This window comes from Oryzias latipes, chromosome 7 (assembly GCF_002234675.1).
Source record: "Oryzias latipes chromosome 7, ASM223467v1".
In the NCBI taxonomy this organism is placed as follows: domain Eukaryota; kingdom Metazoa; phylum Chordata; class Actinopteri; order Beloniformes; family Adrianichthyidae; genus Oryzias; species Oryzias latipes.
The window spans coordinates 29,903,456-29,928,358 of NC_019865.2; the positions used below are offsets into that span (position 1 = coordinate 29,903,456).

At 42.5% G+C, this 24,903-nt stretch overlaps 1 protein-coding gene across 4 annotated transcripts in view; it reads left to right on the top strand.

The window, feature by feature from the left end:
• The window catches only part of LOC101168686 (DNA (cytosine-5)-methyltransferase 3B), a 37,155-nt gene that overhangs the window by 7,246 nt on the left and 5,006 nt on the right, over positions 1-24,903 (top strand). The window contains exons 2-15 of one of the 4 annotated variants that reach the window (XM_020701622.2): positions 9,160-9,268; positions 12,512-12,665; positions 13,134-13,219; positions 13,298-13,450; positions 14,269-14,412; positions 16,265-16,423; positions 16,498-16,605; positions 18,316-18,457; positions 18,537-18,662; positions 20,595-20,639; positions 20,736-20,815; positions 22,978-23,090; positions 23,162-23,345; positions 24,723-24,807. In XM_020701622.2, the coding sequence (XP_020557281.1) occupies positions 9,160-9,268; positions 12,512-12,665; positions 13,134-13,219; positions 13,298-13,450; positions 14,269-14,412; positions 16,265-16,423; positions 16,498-16,605; positions 18,316-18,457; positions 18,537-18,662; positions 20,595-20,639; positions 20,736-20,815; positions 22,978-23,090; positions 23,162-23,345; positions 24,723-24,807 (1,688 nt within the window). The remainder of the gene's footprint in view (positions 1-9,159; positions 9,269-12,511; positions 12,666-13,133; positions 13,220-13,297; positions 13,451-14,268; positions 14,413-16,264; positions 16,424-16,497; positions 16,606-18,315; positions 18,458-18,536; positions 18,663-20,594; positions 20,640-20,735; positions 20,816-22,977; positions 23,091-23,161; positions 23,346-24,722; positions 24,808-24,903) is intronic. The other 3 variants (XM_020701623.2, XM_011473025.3, XM_004086401.4) reach the window with 3 other exon arrangements.

A 24,903-nucleotide genomic window follows, 5' to 3' on the forward strand; every position in this document is an offset into this window, starting at 1 on the left:
AATGTGCTTAATATTTTATGATTAATTGGATGTCCTTGTGTCCTGAAATGCTCTGTGAAATGCGATAGACATGGGAACTGTCCAGGGTAAACTCCATCCTTGGCCTTGTGTAGCTGGGTTGGTCCCTATAGGCCTGTGACCCTAAACAGGAATAAAACAGCTTTAGAAAATGAATGAATGAATGTAGCCTGAAATCAGAAAATCCTCTAGCAAACTTTAAGAAAACTTGTGAAAATTCTACAAAACAGCCGAGAGGATAGAAGAAGAAGAAGAACCCTCGACTGCAGGATTTTTTAACTCCAGTCTTTGGGAGCCACATACCTGCATGCTTTATGACACTCATGCAGTCATCTAGGAGGTGAGCTCTTTCAGGTGTGTTTAAGTTGAGTAACATGGAAATACATGCAGGTTAGTGAGTTTTGAGGACAGGAGAAACTCTATGGTAGAGTGATTTTCCAGCAGAGCTGCAGGAAGTCTTGTTGTTTGAAGCTTTCCTGATGACATAAGGGGTGTTGACAGTCCAGATCCTCTGAAACATTCAAGTTTCTGTCTCAGAAAGTCTCTAACATGTTCAACCTCCTCCTCATCACAGATGCTCAGGCCTGGATGCACCTCACTTCTGGAAGTTCTTAGGATTTGTTTGTTTTCTGGTGTTGAGGTGGTTGTTGTCACACCAGCGCGTATGTTGACGTCCTCTCCATCATGCCTATATATTGTGTTGTTGCATGAGGAGCAGGCGCTGGTCAGAAAGACACTGGGGGTGCTGGTCGATGTGGTCTCATGGTTTGCCTTAGGCTACGTTCACACTGCAGGCCGAAACGACGCAATTCCGAATTTTTTGCCCCTAAGCGGCCCAATTCCGATCTTTTCATGACAGTGAATGACACAGATCCGATCTTTTCAATTGCGACCCAGGCCCCGTGGGTTTGCCGTCCTGATTCCGAATTGTAGCCGTTCTTTTCAATTGCGACCGCCGTCTGACCGGCCAGGCGACTTGATTCTGAACCGTGCGTCATCGACACGCAACAAACGTCATCATTTTGCGTTGAAGTAGGCGGGAACGAGAACGTAAACATCAACCATGGTGGACGATGCTGCTGAGACCAGTCAGTGGAAGGGAAGCGAGGTCACTGATTGGATTAATATTTGGGCTGATCGCTCTATTCAGGCCAAACTGCAGGGCTCTTATCGCAACTGGGCGGTTTTTGAAAAAAAATCCAGATAAATGGCAGAGCGTGGTGTTGAACCTTTCCCGCGATTACTTTTTTTTCTTTCTCCCCTTTCCGACTGTGCTCAGAAGCGCGGGGGACCCGAGGCGATCCTCCTCCTCCTCCCTGTTCTGATCCTTAGATTCTCCAGAACGGGTTAATAAAGAGTCCATAGCATTTATTTTGGGGGAAACCTTCTTTTATTACCGCCCTCCTTCCTCCGTAACACACAACATGAATGCGCGCCCACACTGCCCCCCCCGCACGTGCTTGCACACACACACGCGGGGGCGCGGCCCCAACACATACACATTCCTCTTCCACTACAGTGGGTACAGACGATCCCGACTCCAATGCCTTCTTAAAATGAGAAGATTGTAATTGTGCTGCTCCTTCGTGAAAATAAATTTAATATTACAAAAAGAGCTCCGCTTTTGACAACACTGTTGTAGACATCCATTGTTAACGTTTGCTCCGCAAACAACGAGTGACGTCGTTCACCGTTGAGTATTCTTCTGGCTTCTGCGCATTCGGGTCTCGTTTGGGTCGTGTCACGGTCACACTGGAGATCACAAAAGTTCGGATTTACTTGGAAATGTGAACGGTCTAGCAAATAATTCGGATTTTTTCAAAAAATCCGAATTGAGCATTAAGCCCTGCAGTGTGAACCTAGCAAAATTTGTTGCTTCCCCTGCTCCTGCTTGTGGTCCCTCTGTCTGTTCCTGCCAGCAAACTTCCTCAGGAAATGAGTCAAAAACTCTTTGGACTCCACCTGGTTCAAAAAAGAGAGCGCCAGGCTGTTGTGTCCACACCCGCCGCCATTTGTGAACTTGATCACTAATCTGTTGTTGACGCTTCATTTAAGAAAATGGACAAAAGGACGGCAGGACCCCCCCCCCCCAATAATTAAATAAAAAATATTTAAAAAAATTCTCCAAATTGCATAGAGCCCCTTCCTGTAGGGGCGGCCATTGTGCAGAGGTAGAGCAGTTGACCTCTGATCGGAAGCTCGCAGGTTCAGTTCTTGCTTTTCCCACCCATGTACCAGTGCCCTTGAGCAAGACACTGAACCCCACATTGCTCCCAGTGGTTGAGGCTGGCACCAGCAGAGCCACCATCAGTGTGTGAATGTGTGTGAAATAAAGGCAGTCACCTTCCTGACGTCATCCTCACACAGACATGAACGTTTTCACCTTTTTCCCTCCTTTCAAACCGTCATAGAAAAATGAGTCCAGTATTATGGGAGGAAAACAAAGACCTCCTGAGATCTGAGCTTCATGGAACTCTGGCAAACTGAAGACATTCTGTACACGAGACATGCCAGTCAGGGTGCAGAACTTGTGCAGAATTACACTAAATAAAATCTGTATATATACTGTATATATATTTGTGCGCTCGTCAAACATGTAAATTTGACATTTTTAGAAGCTGCTGTACATAAAGTGCCTTTTCTGGTCTAAAGTTTGAGTTTCTAAAATTTCCTGGAAAGTTCCTGTCAGTTTTAGGTGTGGTGATGTTGTGTTATTTGTATAGACCACACACGTTCTCAACACAGCGAAGAATAAAATGGGAGCATCCCTGCAAAGGTTTGCTCGGAGCTGAGGTGGGATCTTGGTCTTCTGACGGACGTTTGAAAATCGGCTTTTTCGCTTTAGTGCTTCCGTGTCCTTTTTCATGGGTGAGGGCATTGAAGAAGCTTCAAACTGATGCTTGTAGTTCAGTTTTTATATTTTCCTAACTCCTGTTTCATCAGGTTTCAACCCTTTCTACATCTTCTTGTTCATTTTGGTTAATCTTTTAGGTTATATTAGTGTATTGTTGTCTAATGTTACTTTTTTGTTTTGTTTTGGTACAGCTCGGGGATATTTGCAAAAAATACTCAACTTAATGATTTTACTCAAACAATCTAAAGTTCTTTTCTTGCTAACGGATAGTAAAACTCAGTGACTACAGCGTTAACCGTTGAGGATGATCTGTACTGGAAGGGGCCATAAAGTACATTACAGCTGAGGAATGCAGCCCCCCCCCAGGAAAGAACCCAAGGAACCGACCTGCCATTCACACACCCACAATGACCCACAAACACACATGTGCACACACACACTTCTGCAAGGGAACAATCCCCACTTGCAATGTGGTCCCTAATCTGCAGTCGCCATACAGAACTTTGATGTGACGCTTTCATCCTCTGTGGCCCCTTTTCAGTGCCCCCTTTATGCTGCCCCCCATACTTCCCCAGCTCCACTGATTCAAACTCACTTCCCTTTCTCCGCTCCTTCTGCAATGACACGTGTGTGTGTGTGTGTGTGTGTGTGTGTGTGGCAGAAGGACATTTTCAAGTATGTGCGAAGCACCATGCAGGTTTTGGACTGTCGGTGGAATCAACATGAAATGGAAAAGTCCAATATTCAAATGTGTGTTAAAAGTTTAAACCGCCGTTCACTGCTGGAAAGTTCATTCAAGCAAATATAATAACTGCAGCTCTACTGTTTCCTACGGAGGCGAATTGTGTTCACACACACAAAAAAAGGTGTTTTTCATCCTAATTTTTTGTGGAGTTTTTTGTGTTAAAAAACCCTCACATTTATGGAAAAAAGTTTTTGACCTGGGAGGAGGAGGTTTTTGAGGCGTATCCCAATTGGCATATTTTGCAAAACTGCAACAGAAACATATATTTTCAAATGAATCATGTGACCAACAGCCAGACGCAGATGCGCTTCTTGGTAGGAACTGGCTGCTTTGGGCGCTGCACAGCCAGTGTAGGTACAATAGGGTTGTGTTAGAATTCTTTCCCTGTTATGACGGGTGGGTGGAAGGTGGAACAGAAAAAGGCTTTCTGGGTAACAAATTTTATTTTAAACTGATGGAGAGAGTGAGGCGGATGACTGGCGGATGACCACTATGGAGCTGGGCAGGATCTTGGAAGGGAGAACGGGAGGATTAGAGCACTTAAAAATAACTTTGGACTCTGATAAAGCTCCCAATGTTGGTACCAGAGGTGAACAATAGTCTGGTGTCAGCTGGAGGTCCATCTGAAGAATATGAAGAGTGGCCGATGAGGAGCAGATGAAGATGAGGCGTGTGATCAGGCACTGGAGGAGAGCACGCCCACAGGATCACAACATTCCCTACTCACTACATAGTGCACAAAATAGTGCGTTTGCCATTTTGTACCAGTAGTGCTGTCTTAATCTACAATTCCAAAATAAAAGAAAAGTGCCCTAGAAATTTCCCAGAAGTCTCTGTGAAAAACCAGAGTGCATCGATGCCGGTGTGGGTACCGAATGTTCTCGGGTTGCCGGATGTTCTCGGGGTCCTTCAGGGTCCTTCGACCAATGATGACGTCACACTATTTGATTGGCTGTAAGTTGCCACGACCAATGAGTTAACGTCGCTAAGTTTTTTTAAAACTTTATTCACAATTGCGGTATCATACATTAACAATGACATTAACGTTAACAACGAACAATAACGATGTAATCAATATTGCCTCGAAGATCAGTCACCATTGCCAAATATAACATATTGACATAGAAAATAAATAATAAAGGGGAAAAAAAGAAACAATGAACATAACACACAAATAAATAAAAACATAAGTAAAATAAAATAAAGGAACATAGAAAAAGTCTAAGTAGTCTAATAATAGTTAAGTTAGGGGTACTCGTGAAGTTTGTATTTCTGAACAAAACTAAGCAATTTCAAGCCATTCTTCTTTTTCATATAATGAAGCGATTGAAAGTAAAAACAGAGCTCTTTATTAAATGTTATAAAAGTGGTTTGGTCTTCAAAACTTGACTTCACCAAGATGGCGGTGCTCGCCTCCCATGAGGAACCACGTGATGTCTCCTCTAGTGATATAACTCATTGGAAGGACCCTGAAGGACCCCGAGAACATCCGGCAACCCGAGAACATCCGGTACCCACACCGGTTTAAAATAAATAAATAAATAAAGTAGTGATCTTGGTGCCTGAATCGCTTTTAAATTCCAGGGCACTACATAGTCCCGCTCTATAAAGTGTTTTAGTAGTTGGGGATCAAGGTGGAAATTTGGACACAGCCTATATCTTCGGCCTGCCAGATCGGTAAGGGGGCCAGCGACTAGTGATGACGTTGCAATATTTGATTAGCTGAACGGTTGTTTAGACGCCAATACAGTTCTTCCGAGAAACATGGATGACTACTTTTAAGGATCTCAATCTAAGGCCATGTCAGAATTTCGATACAGACCCAGACACTGGAACCTGGAATGAAGACAGTAGAGTGTACGGTAAGTTAAGGTGATTTATTTTTGCAGGACGTGGATCCGTTGGCGAAGATGATGGCTGGTGACGGCAGGTGAGTAGCTGAGCGAGAAACAGGAATTCTGGTGCGTTGGGATTCTTTTAGAATAATAATAATAATAATTTTACTTTATTTATCCCACAATGGGGAAATTCTTTCTCCGCATTTGACCCATCCCCTGAGGGGAGCGGTGAGCTGCAGTTTTGTTTTGCTATTTGTTCATGTGTGCCAAGTTATATTGTCATCGCGATATTGGTCACTGATATTGCAAATCAATATTGTGCAGCCATAATAAATGGGCTTTCTTTCATTTCTCTAGTTTACTACCCAACAGTTTTGTCTTTTTTTACTTGAGTTCCATTTGGTTGGTAAATAGTGTATACTTGTATAACCGTTTTCTACATTGCTCTAATGACCAAACCGCTTTACAGTCACAGTCTCATCCACCCATGCACACACACACTGATGATGGCGGCCCCGCTGCCGAACACTGGCGCCAACCTGTAACCACCAGGAGCAACGTAGGGTTCAGTGTCTTTCCCAAGGACACTTTTACACTTCAGGAAAGGCGGGACAGAATCTCCAATCCTCTGATCAGAGGTCGACCTCTACAACATGGCCCCACCGTGTTGAAATGTTCTTACTTAAATTTCAACAAACATGCCAATCACAAGCATTGCAACATTTGGTCGCATTTCTACCTCGAGGATGATGGCTCCCCACCGTCATTCTAGTTTCGGTTATATTTTTGACACTGTGGGGTGGATTTCTCTGCTTCCTTTCACCTTTGTCAGGATCGGAGAAAGAGTTCATGAGTTGTGAGTCAGTACAAACAAGTGTGTGTGTAGACCTAAACCTGCTGCAGGTCTCCTTGCTCAGACTTGTTTCACAAGACATTTGACCTCAGATCACCTCGACAAAACCTAAGTCCAAACACTTGTGTTGTGTAGCTGATCTTCCTCAGACATTGGATCGACTTTTTTCTGCCTCTGACTACTTTACTTGCTGCTTAACCAGTAATTACTTTAACTTCATTCATGACTAGAATATAGCTAACCCTAATCCTTCTTATTATTTTAGAGTCCCCATCTCAAAAGGGTCTAAAGACCTTTGAGTCAAATATTTGATCATAAAAGTTTCTTCTGTGTTTTTACAAAATCTGCTACTCTCTGCTTAGCAACCAAAGAGCTGTGACTAAACGTCATGTCATGGCAGGTTAGAACAGTCTCAGGCCGACTCCTTAAGTGCTGAGGTTTCTAACAAATGTTTAACCAGAGGAAGTCTCCCACATGTGTGTCCCTTCAGACTGCACAGTCGCACAGCGCAGCATCAGGTTTATTGAGCATGTACAAACACATTCAGCTCCCTTTTCCACACAGTCTGGATCTGTTTACATAAGGACTGTGTGGGCATGTTCACCGAGAGCTGGAAAAACGTTTTCTACTTTAAGTAAATCTGTTCAGAAGCAGGAAAAGCAAGACAAAAAAAAATTCAAACCTGTTTAATTGACTATAAGCCAGTGGGGACATTTTTATTCCGTCTTCTTAGTAAATTCTCCACCAACATCCCTGTGTTGTTTTATTTGTTCTTATTCTTACATAAATGTGTCATTAGAATAATGACTGAAAATACAAACATGTAAAGGGACTTTGGCTGTTTAAGCAAAAATCAGAACATGTGGTGCCATGCGGGGGGTTTTGGGTCTAGGCCATTTCTGGGGGCAATGGTGGAGGATGCTCCAGACCAAGGGTGCCCTGTAGGTGTCATAAGAACAGGCAGACAACTGGATCCAAATGCAGCAGGTTTATTAGCTCAGCTAAAAGTCCACAAAGCTAAATCAGGGTCAGGCAGGCATAAGGAGAGACAGGATGGTCAAGATACAGGCAAGGTCAGGGCAGGCGGCAGACAGTCAGATACAGGGTCAGGAAACAGAAGACCAGATCCAGATATAACACTTGTCAATAAAGGTCGAGTGGCAAAAACAGCACTTCACGCTGAGTGTGACTCAGTGCAGTGCTTAAATATGTTGTGATTGATAAATTAATGAGTCAGGTGTGTGGCATCCAGGAAGTGTGCGCTGGGGTTGCTGGGAAATGTAGTGGTTAGAATAATATACAGGAGCAAGTATGCAGAATATGAACTGGAAACCCCAAGGTCAAAATGGGAAACACCTCCGAAGGTGGTAGAGAATGAGAGGGCAAAGATCCTGTGGGACTTCCAGATCCAGACTGATAGGATGGTAATGGAGAACCAACCAGACATTGTAGTGGTGGATAAAGAACAGAGGAAAGCCGTTGTGGTGGATGTGGCAGTGCCAAGCGATGGGAACATCAGGAAGAAGGAACATGAGAAACTGGAGAAATACCAGGCACTCAGAGAAGAACTGGAGAAAGCGTGGAAAGTGAAGGTGACAGATCTGTTGTAGCTACTCCTCAGACCTCTCAGTTCAGAAAAGCGCAGTGCTAGGAACAGTTGAGATACTGCGCAGGACCCTCAAGCTCCCAGGAGGGCCCGAGCTTGGAGGAGAAACCATTTTTAAGTTTGACACTGAGAAGGGGGGGGGGTCATCGGCACACGTCTGTGCAGAACCAGGGCTAGTGATTAGTATGGATCAAGGATGATCCGGGCACCATTGGTAGCTTCCCGTGGGATCCGGTGTCAGAGCATGTAAAAAGCAAATAAAATAATGAAGCCCAGAGACGTTGGTCTGTCCACATCAGCACCACTGCTTTTCACTACAACTCCCGATGCATTGGGTCAATGTGACGACCTCTCTTACTGCGCTGCTGTCAATTGTCATGAAGCACAACAAACACAAACATCTGATCCAAAAGCTTCTGGATAACATCAGGAAAACAGTTTATTTCGCCTTCAAGGATTTTGTTGGACAACAAAGGAATTCCAAGTCAGAGATTTTTTGACCAAATCATCCATAGAAAAGAAAGAACTGCTTCCTAATAATGTCTGATTTAAAATACAACTTCTATTTCAGACTTAATTCACTTTAGAAAAACCTGAAGTTAAGTTTAAATACAAGTTATACCAAAATAAAAGAAACAGCATTAAGGTGAAGTGTCCAACAAACACATTTAACTAATTTAAAACAATTTATTTAGCCAAAAATAAATAAAACATTTTTGTTAAAGTTACATTTTGGATTTAGACAAAAGAAAAACTAAGAAAACTTTCCTTTAATTCACATTTTTGTGATGTTTCTGTTAAACCTACTAACATGACAATAATGTATAATGTTGGTCTTTTTTGTCCAAAATGTATCAAACATGTTGTGATTATGTATTTGTTCAAAAATGTTCTTGCAAAAACCTAAAAATAAATATAAAAAACTTTTTAGACAGAATTTCATTGTATTTGGTGTTGTGAGGTTAACATGAACTGCTAATTACTGGAGGGAAAAACAACTATACCCAGACAAATTTAAGCTAATTTACCGTAGTTCACATTTATTCCTGAAAACTCGTGAAAACTATTATTGGATTTCTTTCGACCATACTTTATTTTTGTGATGTGGTGTTTAGAAGTCATAAGGATAAGATTCCATGAAGGAAAGAGCTTTTCGTGAAAGTCCTTTCTCGTTATGATTATGAAAGCCTTCTTGAAGCTGAAGTTCACACAGTTTTCCAGAAGCATCTCTTTTGTGTCCCTCAGGTTTCAGAAAGAGTCAGGACAACCTCTGAACCCGTCCACCACTACAGAGATGCCTTCCAACAGCTTTTCTGCTGCGATCATGGAGGAGAGCAACAACATGACTGCCACCGTGAGTCACACCACCACACACCTTTGGACGCCTGGTTTTTGGCAGGTAGATGGATCATTTGGAGCAACAGCAGCCCTGTCATTATCAGCTCCATTAGGATTAGTCAAAGAAACATGGTGGTCTTTCCTATTCAGCTAGGTTCCTACACACGGATGTGAGCAGCTTTAGCTATAGTCACACACCTCTTTACCTGTAAGGGTGCTGCAAGTTTTTGGGCTGCTGTTTGTAGGTGGGGGGTGGAGGAGAGGAGCGGCTGCATCTTAAGGGGAGTGCAGGTGTTTCTTGCAGTTCCCCAGCTCAAGGGTTGTCATGAAAATGGAACACACCATTGTCGTGCGTGTGGTTAAGTGTGTCATGAGGTATTTGTAAGAATTACATAAGTTACACACTTATGACGGACAGGCGATGATGTCATACGGTGGCCTAACTCCAGTCACTAGTATGGTGCCCACTGGCTCCTTACTGACCGTGCACAAATGCCGCACGCACGTTACCCCGAATTTACACGGGTCCATCTGCGGTGCATCTCTGTCACATTGCGACGGGAGTCCATCTCCCAATCTTCAGTTAGTTTACTTTGTCTCTGTTTGGTCTCTGGTCCTCCCCCCCTCTCTGGCTCCCAGAGGAATGGTTTGTCCTGCCCCCCACCCCCCACCCCACCCCCTGTCGGGTAACTCATAGCTGGCTGGCTGTCTGTCTACCGGCCTGCCAGCTGCCCAAATGCCGACATAAGCAAAAGAGCTGCGCGGTGGGCCGGAGCTCGTAGGAGCTTTGTGTTTGGTAGGCGAAGCAGCAATCTTATATTTTCTTATTTTCATCCCGACAATAATAGATCGATCATTCTTGTTTTATTTTTCCCCCTCTTGAACGAATATGGGTCACAGAGCCACAAAGGTAGCGGCAGAAAACGGCTTTTGCAGCAAGACGGAGTGCATATGTAAATGAATCCAGACATGAAAACGTGATTACCGATGCTTTTGTGCTTTTTAAAATAAATAAATCTGATCTCTAAACATCCTCCGTGTCTTCAATGAAATGAGACACACACAGACACAAATTAATTATTTTGTGGGAATGAGATATTTATTATTTTACCCATGTCAGGTCACGGGCTCAGTATGAATGGATTAAAAATAGAATTCCTGCGTAAAGCTTGCGTTGTGGTACGGAGAGATGGAAGCCAGACGGAGACATTGCAGAGGCAATGTAAACATTTCAAATGATTATTGACAGCTCTGTGTGCTCGTAGGATGTCCACACAAACTCATTTCCTCATTTCTAACAGTTAGGCTGCAGAAGGGAGCGCACACTTGTCACGTGAACAGCTCTAATCGTCTCCTTGCTTATGTGCACAAAATGTGAAGGGTCAAAAAAAAAACGTCTCTACAATGCGCCTGCCCCTGACCTACTTCACCCTCATTCACCCTTACGTGTTGTGTAAGTGTTCCCTACAACCTGCCCCTGCAGCATGTCCATTGAAAAAAAAACTTGCATGAACATCTTTCTACGGGATTTGATTTGATTTGATTTATTGGTCTATTTCAAGCATTAACCATAGACAGTCCAACAAAAAAATAACACAGATATGTCAAACTCATCGTCCAGAAATCATCGCTGTGCTTTGCAGATTTAGTCAATTACATTGATATCTTATTGACCGTCGTAAAAAAAATATAATTGATTTATGATTGACTCATTGATGGTCGTCAAAAAAATCATTAACCATTTCACATTAAAGTTCCCACACCCACATATTTGGGATTTTATTTCAAACGCCCTTTGACCTTTAACTCCTCTTATCTTCCTGTTGTGTAAACTAAAGTTTGGTTGTACATTTTCTTGAATTTATGGATGTTTGAACATTGTTTCAGCTCATTACTTAACCCGTTCCAAAGTTTAGTGCCACACACCGACACACAGAAACTTTTCTTTGTGGTTCTTATCAGTTGAATCTTGAAGTTCCTACTTCTCGTTCCTCGTACTTGTTTGACCATTATTCGCCTGCAGACGGCCCGCATCCACCCGTAAGGGCAGTTGTGGCATTTAAATGAGTTTGTCTGCGAGTCTCAGGACTGACGCCTGGGTGGAGGTGGCAGCATGACGAAAGCCGTTGGCTGTGAGGCCGTGTGACAGACGCAAGCAGAAATTATAAGAAGTGCTGCACAGAATCGGCAGATAGAGCTAGGAAGAAACTAGAGAATGACGCAGGTGCTACCTTCAACGATAAACACAGAGAAACACAGAGAAAAACTTTCTCCGTCTCCACACAGACGTTTCCTCCGTTTCCTAACACCTGCAGCCTCAAACAGGCGCAATGAGGCCCCCGTTGTCCGTTACTGCTTCTTCCTCTTTTTCCTTCTCGTGTATCATTCTGTCTGAAAGTGAAACTTCCTTCCTGTCACCATTGACTGCTCTGTCTTTTTGTCTCCTCCATCATTTTTCTGTCTGTGGACACCAGCTGTCTTTGCCCTTTTATTGTTTGTTCACTAAAATCCCACATTTTGTTGACCTCGTGCTGAGTACGTTTTACAATAAAAGGTCAGTTTGTCACTTCAAAAGCTCGTTACTGCAAATGTGACATAAAAAAAGGTTAGTCTGAATATTTACAGTTCAGTCCTCATCACTGCAGACAGGATAAGGTTTTTGTAGCATTGTTTGGATTTCTTTGCAAGTGTGGGCTTTTGTTATGTCATTTCGGTGATGTGATCCAAAGTGGAAGAACAGGTGAGAGAGTCTGGATTAAACCTTCTAATGTAGAAAATAGAGCAGCTAGTCTACCGTTCTTGGAGAGCTGCATACTGTCACTGGAAAAATAAGTCCTGAAGCAGTTAGTCTGCAGGACAGGAAACGCTCTGGTGGTGTAATCAGGTAGGAGTCTTACGCAGTACTGCTTTACAGATCCAGTCTTTTCTGATTGGTTATTATTGTGTGGCTGAGACGTCAGTCAAAGTCCAGGCTTCGCCCTGCAGCTGGTGTTTACGATATTCCATCTGATTTCTGATTCAGATGGAATATGGGTGTAATATTGAAATGTGGTTTCCCTCAATAAACAATGAAGACTTGTTATTATTTGTGAGTATCTTGACATGCTTTGCATGATCAGTTTTTCCTGCATCATGACATTATAATATTTTCTGGGGAGAGAGGGAAGCCCCCTCCCCACCAGAGTGATGGGTCCGTTCCGGGACCTCAATGTTTGGAAACGAAGTGGGGCAGTTAAAGGTGGAAAGTGTCTTCCTGCAGGCGGCGGTGAACAGAAATACTTGTGGAACTGAAGGTCTGTCCGAAAACGACAGCGGTGTGGAGCTGACCAACGAGAACAGCCCTCTGACGGCGGCTGAACCGCCGTCCCCCCCCTTCAGCCCCAAACACAACCAAGACGCTGCCTCATCACAAGGTACCCATTGCGTGTCTGTGACGCTGCTCTGCATCTTGAGGCCTTTATGCACTTTTTCAGTTTTATTTTGAAGGCAGCAGAGCTTCCTGTTGCAGGCACAGCCTCAGCATCAGGTCAGAACTTTGGAGAGTTCATGTCTCAGGCATGAAGGTGGAAGCTGGAGCTGTTCGTCTGCAGCATGGATGCCTCCTTTAATCCCATTTTGATGATCCTCTGGATGAATTTACTTATTTAAGTCCATGGGAGCAAATGATAGTTTCACAGAACAGTTGTGAATTTTCCGAACGATAACTGTTAGTTTCAGTGACATCATATCTCTGCAGAATGTGGATCCTCTAACAGGGCTGTGTTCTATAGTGGCAAGCCCATCTTAGATTTTGCTTTGATGCTTGAATTTGGACCTCTCTGTCTGGGAAATGTTTATCTAGCAAAACTTTGAGGCCTTCCCTTGGTTTCATCTTTCTTTAGATGGTAACTGCTGCTTAAGGGGAAGCAGGAAGAGGAGCAGGAAGAGCCCAGAGGAAGGGGAGCGTACCTGGGACTCCTACAGCGAGGTACCTGCCTGGGACTTCAGCTTTCTCCTGCAGATGATGTGTGGCTTTCTGGAGTTGTTTGTGTTTGTGTTTTCCCAGGAAAAGCCTCCAGCAGCTTCACAGCTGAGCTTACGGGAGAAACCTCAGCCCAGGACCATCTACCAGGCTGGTCTGACTCTGCAGAAACACACCAAAGCACGCAGACAGAGCCGCAAAGAGGAGCTCAGCGTGTCTGTGGTCAGCATTACACATGTGTGCCAACAAGCTATCTATCTATCTATCTGTCTATCTGTCTATCTGTCTATCTGTCTATCTGTCTATCTGTCTGTCTGTCTGTCTGTCTGTCTGTCTGTCTGTCTGTCTGTCTGTCTGTCTGTCTGTCTGTCTGTCTGTCTGTCTGTCTGTCTGTCTGTCTGTCTGTCTGTCTGTCTGTCTGTCTGTCTGTCTGTCTGACTGAAAGGGGTTCAGTGGGTCAATAAAATGAGTGTCTGTAACCATGGTTACCAGTCATGGCTGATTAAGAACAGGGACAAATGACCTTATCTAAAAAAGGTTTGTCATAATTTTAGGAGAGCAGCTCGTTCAGGAGGTCACTCTTTATGTGTCTACCTGCAGTAATCTTGCTTTGCATTTTGAAAACAGTCAGTTCTCTCTGTTTTGTGGTGAAGGGGACTAAACAAAAGAATCAACGTCCATTTGTGTGTTTTTTGGAGGTGTTAGGAAATGGTTCTATCTCTGGTCAACTCTTTCATCCAGAAACAGATGTTTTTTTCATTTTTTCTTTGTTGTTCTGGTACTTTTTGACAGACGGACAGACAGAAGATACTGCAAAAGCCTTCCTAAAGATTTAAAGAACTGTTTTCTCCTCGTCTCACTAAATGATAAAATACACAGTAGACGGCCGTCTCATGCTGCTGCTGAAAGCTCTGCTGTGCTGGCAGAAGAGTGAATGGAGAAGATGACTGCTGTTGCTGTGATGACAATAAACTTTAAAACCGTTCTTCTCTCCTGTCTCCAGAGATGGAGGATGTCTTGAGTGGTAGTATGACACCCACTTCTGTGTCTTTCAGTTCACCTGTGGCCCTCAGGGGTCTGAAGGCATCTCTGGTGGGCCCCCGGACACCCCTTGTCTGGATCTGATTGAACAAGACTCCAAAGACTCAGCCCAAAGCAGCAGCACCGCGTCTAGCTCCGGAACCCAACCAGAGTACAATGTGAGTTCAGGTGTTGGCTTTTGTCCGTGTGTGCGCATGCTTCTGCTTTTGAGAGGAGCATGAAGCAAAAGTGTTAGAACAGAAACCTGAAGACGGCAGATCTCTGCTGAGAGAAATCCTGAAAATGAAGCAAATCTCCTCAAATTTGACCCTTAATTGTTGGACGTGAGTCTTTACTGCAAACCAAACTCTCACTCACCCTCATAATCCTGAAGCTCACTTCCTTTTCCGTCTGGGACCTTTTTTTCCAGCGAGATGCTGCCCCTCTGTTGCTGATTATCATGAGGATGTGCATGCATCCACAGCTTCTGCTCGTCTCAGCTCACCTCTGTTTGATGAATTCTGTCACCGGGTTGTGTTTTCTCAGCAGATGTTTACTCATTTTAAAAAGGACAATTACAATTTCAAATTAAAGCAATCAGACGCAGATCAGACTGGTCTCATACTGCATCCTGAACACCGCAGTCCTCAGACTCTGTTCTATGCCTAATCAATACCTAATAAAAAATGAGTACCTGATTAATAAAAGCTGAGTTGAGAAGAGTGGTCAAGCGTAGATGCTAGCTTTCAGAAGACTTCCTTTTTTGTCCCAACATGTCCTTAACAGCTGAACAGATTTGAAGGCCTCTTGTGTTAGACAGGTTTTACAGTAACGATAGGAGGTTATGAAACCTTTTACACACGAGGTGTATATTTGAATAAACCCCTTCTGAATTCGAGGCTAAACCTAATTTATTTTGATTATGTTTGCATGAATACAAAATAAGCAGAGCAACTGAACCAAAACGGCCGTCGTCAACAGAACAGGAATGAAGCAACAGTTGAGTCGCGGACAAATGTAAAGCGGCGATTGTCGTGTTATCAAACAGATAAAATGGTCCAACTGTTTATTTGTTAGAACATTTATTTTAAGACAGCAGAAAACACTTCTTACATGCTTTTCTGATTCTCATTACGCGACACGCACCCAACAGGCGCTGCTGTGATGTCATCATAAAAGTTACCTTGTAGTTCCTGAACAGAATTCTCTTAAAACAGTGACATAAAACCACTACGATGAGACACAGCAACCCATTGAAAATGTGATCGGATTAAATTAGAATCATTAAAACGATGTTTAACGTGACAGACATCTTCATTCTTTTCACTGTTTTCCTGAAAATCTATAAGTCATAAACACTTAACAGTGAACCTTCTTAGCCGTCTTCTTGTCAGTAACCGCCCTGCAGCATGACTCCACGGACCAAAGCAGCAGTAAACAGTGTTGAGCCTGACGTTGATACAGATGCTCAAAACCTGTGAGAAAAATATAAAATTTGAATAAACTACTCAGAGAAAGATTGCCAATTGCAGGACTTCCATAATTTCTGCCTCTAGCTGCTTTGTCCCGCCCTCGTAGTTCCTGACCAACGAGTGAAGAGATATTTTGTCACATTATTTTGTTTAAAAGCTTTAGTCCAGAACAGGAAAGTCTGCTTGACGGCAGTCTGAACACAGACCAAACGCTAGGTTCAGGACTTGATGGGGACCAAATTAAGGAGACCCGGTCCACTGTGTTAAATGAAAACAGCTTAAGCCTTCGAGGGGTCTTTATCTTTCTGTTAACAGATTTTATTTGGCACCTCTGTAGAACTGTTAATGGGAAATTCAAAATGACAATAATCTCATTCCCTCTTCTTTTTTCTTCTTCCAATAATGAGAGCAGGAGCTTTGTTTCCTGTGTGTAAATGCAGGTGTTTGTTTGAATCAAACTCTGCAGTTTTGCACAAACTAAACCTTTTTCTGTCCCCTGAAGTCCACTGCAGGCTCTGTAGTGGTGAAATGCTTTCCAACCTTCTTCGTGTGTGTTCAGGACAACAAAGGCTTCTGCATCGGTGAGATGGTGTGGGGCAAAATCAAAGGCTTTTCCTGGTGGCCGGGCATTGTAGTGACCTGGCGAGCCACTGGCAAGCGGCAGGCCAGTCATGGTATGAGGTGGCTGCAGTGGTTTGGAGACGGCAAGTTCTCTGAGGTAAAAACACAAGCTGAGGTTAGGATTGTTCACTTGGCACTGAGGTTTGAGTCCGTGCTGTTTGTTCTCTGCAGGTCTCAGCAGACAAGTTGGACTCCATCACTGCGTTCCCCAAGTTCTTCAGCCAGGCGTCCTACACCAAGTTGGCCTCCTACCGCAGAGCTATCTTCCAAGCAATCGAGGTAACTTAGTTGATCCAACAGTTTCCTTTTTTTGTACTAACTTGTTCACAGTTAAAATGTTTTGAATGAGATTATGACACATTTTTCTTACTTACTGTGCCTTTTTAACTTTTTCTTTCCATTCTGGGAACCAGGAGGGTAAAATCCTTTTCCTTTGATTGGCTCACATTAATCTTAGGAACCCAAATGCAGGTGCCAAAACTGTGAGTGTGTCTGTTTAGTTGAATGCAGGTGATTTCCTGTTGACACTGGTGTGGTGGGTTAGTCACTTGTGGTAGAAAGCGGTGATTATAACTGGAGTTCACCTGTTCACTCACTGGTAATGCATGTCAGTTGGTGCGGTGAGCCGGGGATGTTGACCACCTTCGTCATCGTTCTTGACAGTAACGGCATCGCCACAAATACATGTGAACGCTTGCTATCACTGTTAGTGCCACGATAAAAGTGGATTATCTCATCTTGCATGTGAGTGTGACCAACGCTAATGTGGGCTAGCACCAACTGATCTGAGTCACGGTTTCTATCCCTGATCAGGAGTGAGCATGTTGGAGGGCCACAACCCTACCACTCAAGAGCAGTGGGAATCTGTCAATCAAACGTTTCAAACGTTCAACATGAGACCACGTACTTTGATTGAGGCTAGGCCTGCACAATATACCGCAAATTTATTGTTATTGCGATATCAAGCGGTGCAATATGCATATCGCGAAAGACAGCGAAAACTGCAACAAATGGTTACCTTAAACAGGCTAAAACAATCTTATGGCAACTTGAAGCATTTAACAAATCAAATAAATCCCTTTATGCATATGACCATTCGGATGGAGCCCTTTTATGTTAGATGTTTGCCTTCTATGTTGACGTGGGTCATTTGGAGTACAATTTTTAAACTGTTACAACAAAAAGAAAATGATGTTTTTGGTTGTTGGCTATTTGTTTATATACCACAAGTTATATCGTCATCGCAATATTTATCACTTATATCGCTTATCGCGAGTTTTCCTCATATCGTGCAGCCCTAATTGAGGCATTCGATCGGTCAGTTTATAACTTGAATAACTTGCACAAAGCCCCTAAAGTGACATAGAAGTAAAACAATTAGAACTGGTTTCTAGTTTGCATGAGATACTTTTTGGTGCTCACCAGAAAGTCAGCACACAAGTTGATCAAAATAGGGGATCTCCTGCGCCCAAACAAACGACATGACTTTACATCTTGTTTTAGGTGACGTTCAGAGATAATATAACGCTGACGGACAAGAAAAGCTGCACGGTCAAATAAAACTCAATAAGCTCATGCAATTGGGACAGAGGGTGTTTGTATTGTGTTCATTCTGGGCTCCTTGTTCTGGACTGCAATGCAGTGAAGCGAAATTCCGAGGGCCTTGAACACCTCACAGACGTAATAGCAGAACAAGCAACAGGTGCGCACCTTGTATCTGGCATCAACCAATGTGACAGACGGAGGGCACCAGAACGAGAAAGGAGGACAGAGAGTAGGCAGGACAGGGTTTACCCCCCCCTCCCGGATCACAGATCAGCTCCTCCCATGACTCCGGATCAAAATGTTCACTTTGTTATAGTTTGAACCCTGCTTTGCTCCATATCAGTTATTTTACCGCTAAAGTTAAAGAAAAAGACAGATTCATTGAAGGTGTTTTATTAGTATTTGATATGAACTGGTAAAATGTTGTTCCCGTGGGTCTGACAGATGGCCAGTGTACGAGCAGGAAAGATTTTTCTTCCTTGTGACTCTGAGAACCTGGAGGAGCAGATCAAACCCATGCTGGACTGGGCCAATGGAGGCTTCCAGCCCAAAGGCAAGGAGGGACTCAAACCCTCACACAGTGGAGGTGAGGAGGGCAGCAGAACAAAAGCCTTTCTCTTTTGGCTCGTAAGTCAACATGGAAGTGAAGTGGTTGTTTCTCCCAGCAGATTCCAACCCGCTGGACCATCAGCTCCTGAACGTTTCTCTGCCTGAATACTTTCCTGGTGCAAAGAGGCCCAAAGTTAGTCTCTGCAAGAGCAAGGCCGTCCCCGAAGAGTCGTACTGCAGAGGTATGGTCTGAGGAACTGTCGCGCTGTGTGCATCAGAATACAACCTGTCGGGTTAGAACTTTGGTTCAAACCATTTGATCTTATTGAATAGGCCTGCACAATATACCGCAAATTTATCGTTATCGCAATATCCAGCTCTGCAATATGCATATGGCAAAAGACGGCGAATATCGCAATAAATCGCAAACCCAAAATGTGTTAAAACAATCTTCTAGCAGCTTGAAGCATTTAACGAATCAAATAAATCCCTTTATGCTTTGACCAATCAGATGGACGCCTTCCCATTGTTGACCAATCAGATGGAGGCCTATTATGTTAACCCTGGTCCTGAAGAGCCTCAACCCTGCCTGTTTTCCAGCTCTCCTTAACCAGCTTGCTGTTGATTGGCTGACTCAAGTGATTTCACATCCTGATTGACTGAACACACCTGATTTTGGTTATCATTATCGAGCAGTCTAGGGAGAATTGTGAAACAGACAGGGTTGAGGCTCTTGAGGACCAGGGTTAGCCACCCTGACGTTTGTCCCCCATGTCGATGAGGGTCATTTGGAGTATAATTTTTAAACTGTTGCAATGAAATGGGAATGATGTTTTTGTTTATTTTTCTATTTGTTTATTTACCGCAAATTTATCGTTATCGCAATATTGATCACTAATATCGCATATCGCAAGTTTTCCTCATATCGTGCAGCCCTATTATTGAAATGATCTGAACTGAGCTAAGCCAAACCATGTTCAACTGTTTGTCAACCAGGTTAACTCATTTCAAAGTTGATTCCAGGTTTTGCAGGTTTCTTTATGAACTTAGATTTGATTATTTTAGATTAAATTATATTAGATCAAGTTAGATCAAAGTGGATTGGGTTAGATTGGACTAAACCGCACAGGACTAGATTAAATTATATCAAAACTGGATTAGAATATACAAAACTTGATTTGATTTGGTTTAATTGAATTAAATTGGATGAGGCTTCATAAAACTAAATTGGATTTGATTTGACTGAATTGATACAGATTGGATAGGATTAGACTAGACTAGACTTAATTAAATTAGATAGGAATAAGATTAGATTAGATTGAAGGATTTGATCTTTTTGCCAGCAATCTGGGAAAAGTCTGCCAACATCCAAAACGTTACGGATTTGAAACAACAGCGTGGAAAACAGAACTAATCAAATTTTCCACATAAAAGGAAATGCAGGACATAAATACAAGTTTACAAACGGGGTGGGATTATATCAATTCACTTCCTCCCACTTCCTTTCAAGCAATCTATTGAATCCTTGTTGACAATCTTAATATTTAATCATTTCATTGTGTCATGAACTATACTCTATAGAGCTAATGCTAATTTATTAAGAGTAATAATTGAATTATTTACTAGTGTATGTGGACATATGCGTATTTTTAAATCAATGTATCAAATGTTTGATAAATCCTTGTATATATATGAATTTCTGTTGTTATGATTCGGATTCACGTTTAATAAACGTGCTATGAATGAATCATCTATTCCTCTAAATGTTTTGCTCAAAATTCTTAAATTGCTTGTTCTGCAATAGTTTGTAAATCAACTGGTTTGTGCACCAGCTGTGAAGCCTGCTGGTGTTTTGGACACAGTAACTTTTAGGGAATTTTGGGCCCCAAGGGTGGCTTTTTATTTTTTCTTCATCTGTCAGGAGCTTTTTTGTCTTAAATAAATCTGCACAGTTTGTCAAATGAAACAGATGATAATCCTGACTGATCAGTTCAGGCTTAATGTTAAATGTTGTGGTTGGAAGAATAGAGGACGATAAAGTCTTTGGCCTCCTTTGCTAAAAAATGTCCTTAATTGTAGAGCAGAGGGACTTATGGAGGATTTTATTTTGACGGACTCTTGTATCTATCTTCTGATTTGTGGTCAACACTGTTCCATGTTTGTCTCTCTATCAGAACAAATGGTCAATGAAGTTCGAAAGAAGAAAATAAACATAGAAGGTAGAATTCTCCGCCATCTTTCACTACATGTTTCCAATTATTGTTCTGTACATTTTGTTCCGATGCATCAATGTCTCTTTTCCGTCTTTCTGGCAGAGTTCTGTCTCTCTTGTGGGAATATGAGAGTTGTAACCTTTCATCCACTTTTTGAAGGAGGCTTGTGCCAAACATGCAAGGTGAAGCATCATTTTCTTTTCATTTTAAGAGTTAAAAAATGAGAAATTATGCATGTGTGATGTTGAAATCTGGTAAAGACAGAACACAGAAAGTGTTGCATAAATCTTTACCTCATTTTGTATTAAATATTTGTAATGTCCAGGTGTGCAGCACAATTCCACTTCGAACTACAGTCCATACAAGAAAGCAAACTGCCAAGATTAGAACTGTCATTTTGAAAACTGAGTCTTGTCTTAAAATATGACTCAGTCCCAAATCTAAAACTGTAAAAATGCAACAAAGTACTTAGAATATTAATGAATAATTAATGAAGGGTCTATTTTCAAACTCGTCGATATGCGCTTTAAAATATAAGGCGCATTAAGTGAGACAAGAGTCTGATATAAGTCAGTCAGACCTTATTAACTGTGCTCACCGTCATTCTAGAACTTGTTTGTAACACGCTACACGTTAGCCACGTTAGCGTATTCACAATGCCTGTAACTCCCAACCATTGACTGTATAATGTAACTGGACGATTCGCGTGTGACATCACCCTTAGAAAATGCCTTGCTTCCGGTTCCAACCAATTAAAGTCCATCCAGTCGCCATTTCTCCACGATATGTACATCTCCATGCTGGAAGCCGTGATTGGTCTGAGTCTACATTTCTATGGCAACCACTCTCCAATCCGCAGTAAGCATTTTAGAAAGGCCCCACCCCTTCCATCGGAAAAAGAGCTCGGGAGAATCTGTCTTCAAGCTTCAAACGTTCGACCACCTACTTTTATTGAGGCATCTGATTGGTCAGTTTGTTACTTGAATAACTTGCGCTACAGCAAAAGTGTCGTGAAAAAATTAGGATGATCACGAACATGTCAATAAAAGGTAGAAGAGTAAGAATGGTTATTCTCGGACACAAGCTGGGGACTGATCACCCCCGGCTGGGTCGCCCAGGTGAGGGTGTATGATGATCTAATACCCGAAACACCCCAAGACCCTGGGGGTTATCACTGAGGATGTGTCCGAGCTGCACCAGTTGGTGTATTTAGTTACTTATCATTGTTTATTTCTCTAAAGAAGTCTATGTGATTTGATTTTTTTTGGGACCAGCGGGTACTTCCTGTTTGGAACACGAGGGGGGAGGGGTCACTCAGTCCAGCTCTTATTTACTGTCAGTCCTCCCAACATTGTTTGCAACATGTGAAAAACCAGCCTGACATGGCTAAAACGAACGTAACTGCGCTAACTCCTCACCTTGTTAGCAACACAGGCTGTCTGAATTCCTTCACTACTCACTATATAGTCCACTATATGGTCCCTTCGCCATTTTGTAGTGCTGTCCAAATCTACAGTTCAAACATCGAGTGCCCGGGAAATTTCCCAGAAGTCTCTGCGAAAAACCAGTGTGCATCGATGCTCACTAGATCAGCGAATATAGACCGCAATGCATTGCGTTGGAACATTTTTTACCAAAAAATGTATTTAAATGTATTTATTTTTTTATAAACCATCAACGTTTTTATCTTTAGAAGACAGTGGACTCACAAATAAAGGCCTCTAAACGCTCATTTTATTTCTATTTTAATTTCATGAAATCGATGACTTTATATCCGCTGTTAAAAAAAAAAAGGGTTCAAACTGCTTTTAAAATTCATGGCACTACATAGTGCTGCACTATATAGTTGTATAGTAGTTGGGGTTAGAGTGGGAATTAAGACACAACCTTAGTCTTGTTTGCAATCAGGCCAATCAGGGGACAAACAGGACCTGGTGGTGTAACATCAGAACATTTGGAATGCAGATACATTTGCTTTTAATTTGCTACACAGGTTAAAGTGTTCTCACGTGTGTGAGTGTGTAAAGATGGACGACACAAAGAGGAATGACACAGGATTGTCACTCTTGCAGGCAGAAAAAAACAAAAAGAAACATTAGTTTGAGATGTTTGTCATCTCAAGTCTGGTTTTTGTTGAGACTTGTTTTCTTTAAGGTAATTGTGATGGTAAACATTTCTGTTTCTTTCTAGTAAATTCCAGTTTTTTGTCAGTTTTCAGTTAGTTTAGTCACTGTTGTTGTTTTATTTTTGGCTGAACACAGAGTTACAAGCAACATTCTCCTTGTTTACGGCAGCCTTTTTTCTGAGGGGACATAAACTATTATCAGTTTCTTCTGGTCCACAGGACGTTTACCTGGAAATGTCCTACATGTTCGATGATGATGGCTACCAGTCCTACTGCACCATCTGTTGTGGAGGTCGAGAAGTCCTGCTGTGTGGAAACGTCAACTGTTGCAGGTCTGCCACTCACTGAGAGCTAAACGGGCAACTTCCTGCGGCCCTCTGTCAATCGCTGCCACTTCCTGCAGGTGCTTCTGCGTAGACTGTCTGGACATTCTGGTTGACCCTGGAGCGTCTAACAACGCTCGGTATCTTGACCCGTGGCGATGCTACATGTGCCAGCCGCTGATGCAGTACGGCATCCTTAAACGCCGACACGACTGGAATCTGAAGCTGCAGGAGTTCTTCGCTAATGATAACGGACAGGAATTTGTGAGTCGGTTTGACTTTTCTCCCAAAAGAATCCTTAATCATTTCCTTAAAAACTGTTTATTTGAGTTGGACCCTGTGAGAGAAAACATGACGACCTCCATCCTCAGTCTAGATTTATTGTTATTGTTTTTATTCATGGTTAGTTTGGGGGATTTTATGTGTCAGTTCAGCTGCATTTCAGTTCTTTTACAGTGGCTCTGAGTTTTTAATGATCACAACTGATATGTGTTTGTGTATTGCAGCCATGGAAGATTTTCTGACCCATAAAAAGTTTTTGGTTTAGCATTAATGGTACATTTTTAAATGTAAGGTATAGTCACATCCTGTTGAACAGAGGGTAAGCCTGTACAGGTGCTACAGGTAAATTGAAAATGGAACGTACCATGGTCGTGCAGATGGTGCTCGCACTTATGACGCATGGTGATGACGTAAGATGTCTGCTTATGTTCTTGCCTGAAAATCAATAACCAACTTCATTCATGACATTAAAGTCCCCCTCCAATGAAAATTTTGTTTTTGTTTTTGACATGTACTTTGGGCATTTTTCTTATGAACAAATGGAATGAGAAATCATTTCATTTTTACATTTCTGAGTATTTCTGAGTCCTTTTAAATCGCTGTCAATCAACGGCCCAGGAGTGCATGTGCATTGCACAATCGCCCTGATCTGCCCCATCCAGCGTGCAAATCAGCTCAGGCGGGGGAGAAGAGAAGATGGCACATTGCTGCATTCCCCGCACGCACTTAACTGCATCAAAGGCTGGATTTTATTGTTTGCCGCACGTATTTAAAGTTAAACTTAAAGTTAAAAGTTGAAAGTTAAAAATTAACTTAAAGTCCCAAATGTGTTCTCTGCATTTGTGTTCTCGCTCTGGCCGAGTTTGCAGGTTTGCTGTCCCGCATTAACCAGAGAGGGGGAAAATAAAAACATGAATAAAATCAGGGCACCTTTTTCCAATCATGAGGTTCAGGAGGCCTGAGCAGGAGGCATGTATTATTATAGCATAATACTTAGATGGATTTACAGCAGACCTTTCCAGGGTGTACCCTGCCTTTGCCCAACAGTAGCCGGGACAGGTCTCAAGCAACCCCGTGACCCCAAAAGGGATAAAGCAGGTTAAGAGGATGGATGGATGGATGGATGGATTCACAGAATACATTTCTGTTTAAAGGTCTAAAAATCCGAGCTGTTAGCCTTTTGTATGAAAATATTTCTGACTGAAGATCAGAACCTGTTACTGGGACGGTTTAGCTTTACAACATTTAAACTTTATGTGAAAGGATTGTTCAGATTTCACATCATTTTGTGCCTAATAGAGATGCAGCACAAAGCCTGACATGATTTCTAATTTTTGATAACATGTTGCTGTACTGTAGGAAAAACCCCAGATTTACCCAGCAGTCCCAGCGGAGCAAAGAAGACCAATTCGAGTCCTTTCCTTGTTTGACGGCATTGCAACAGGTGAGGTCCTCTCATTGTGTTTCCACTGGATTCTTCAATGTTTTGGCATCTACTTGAAGTGCTTAAGACTGGATAATGGGTAAACAGAGAAGTCTG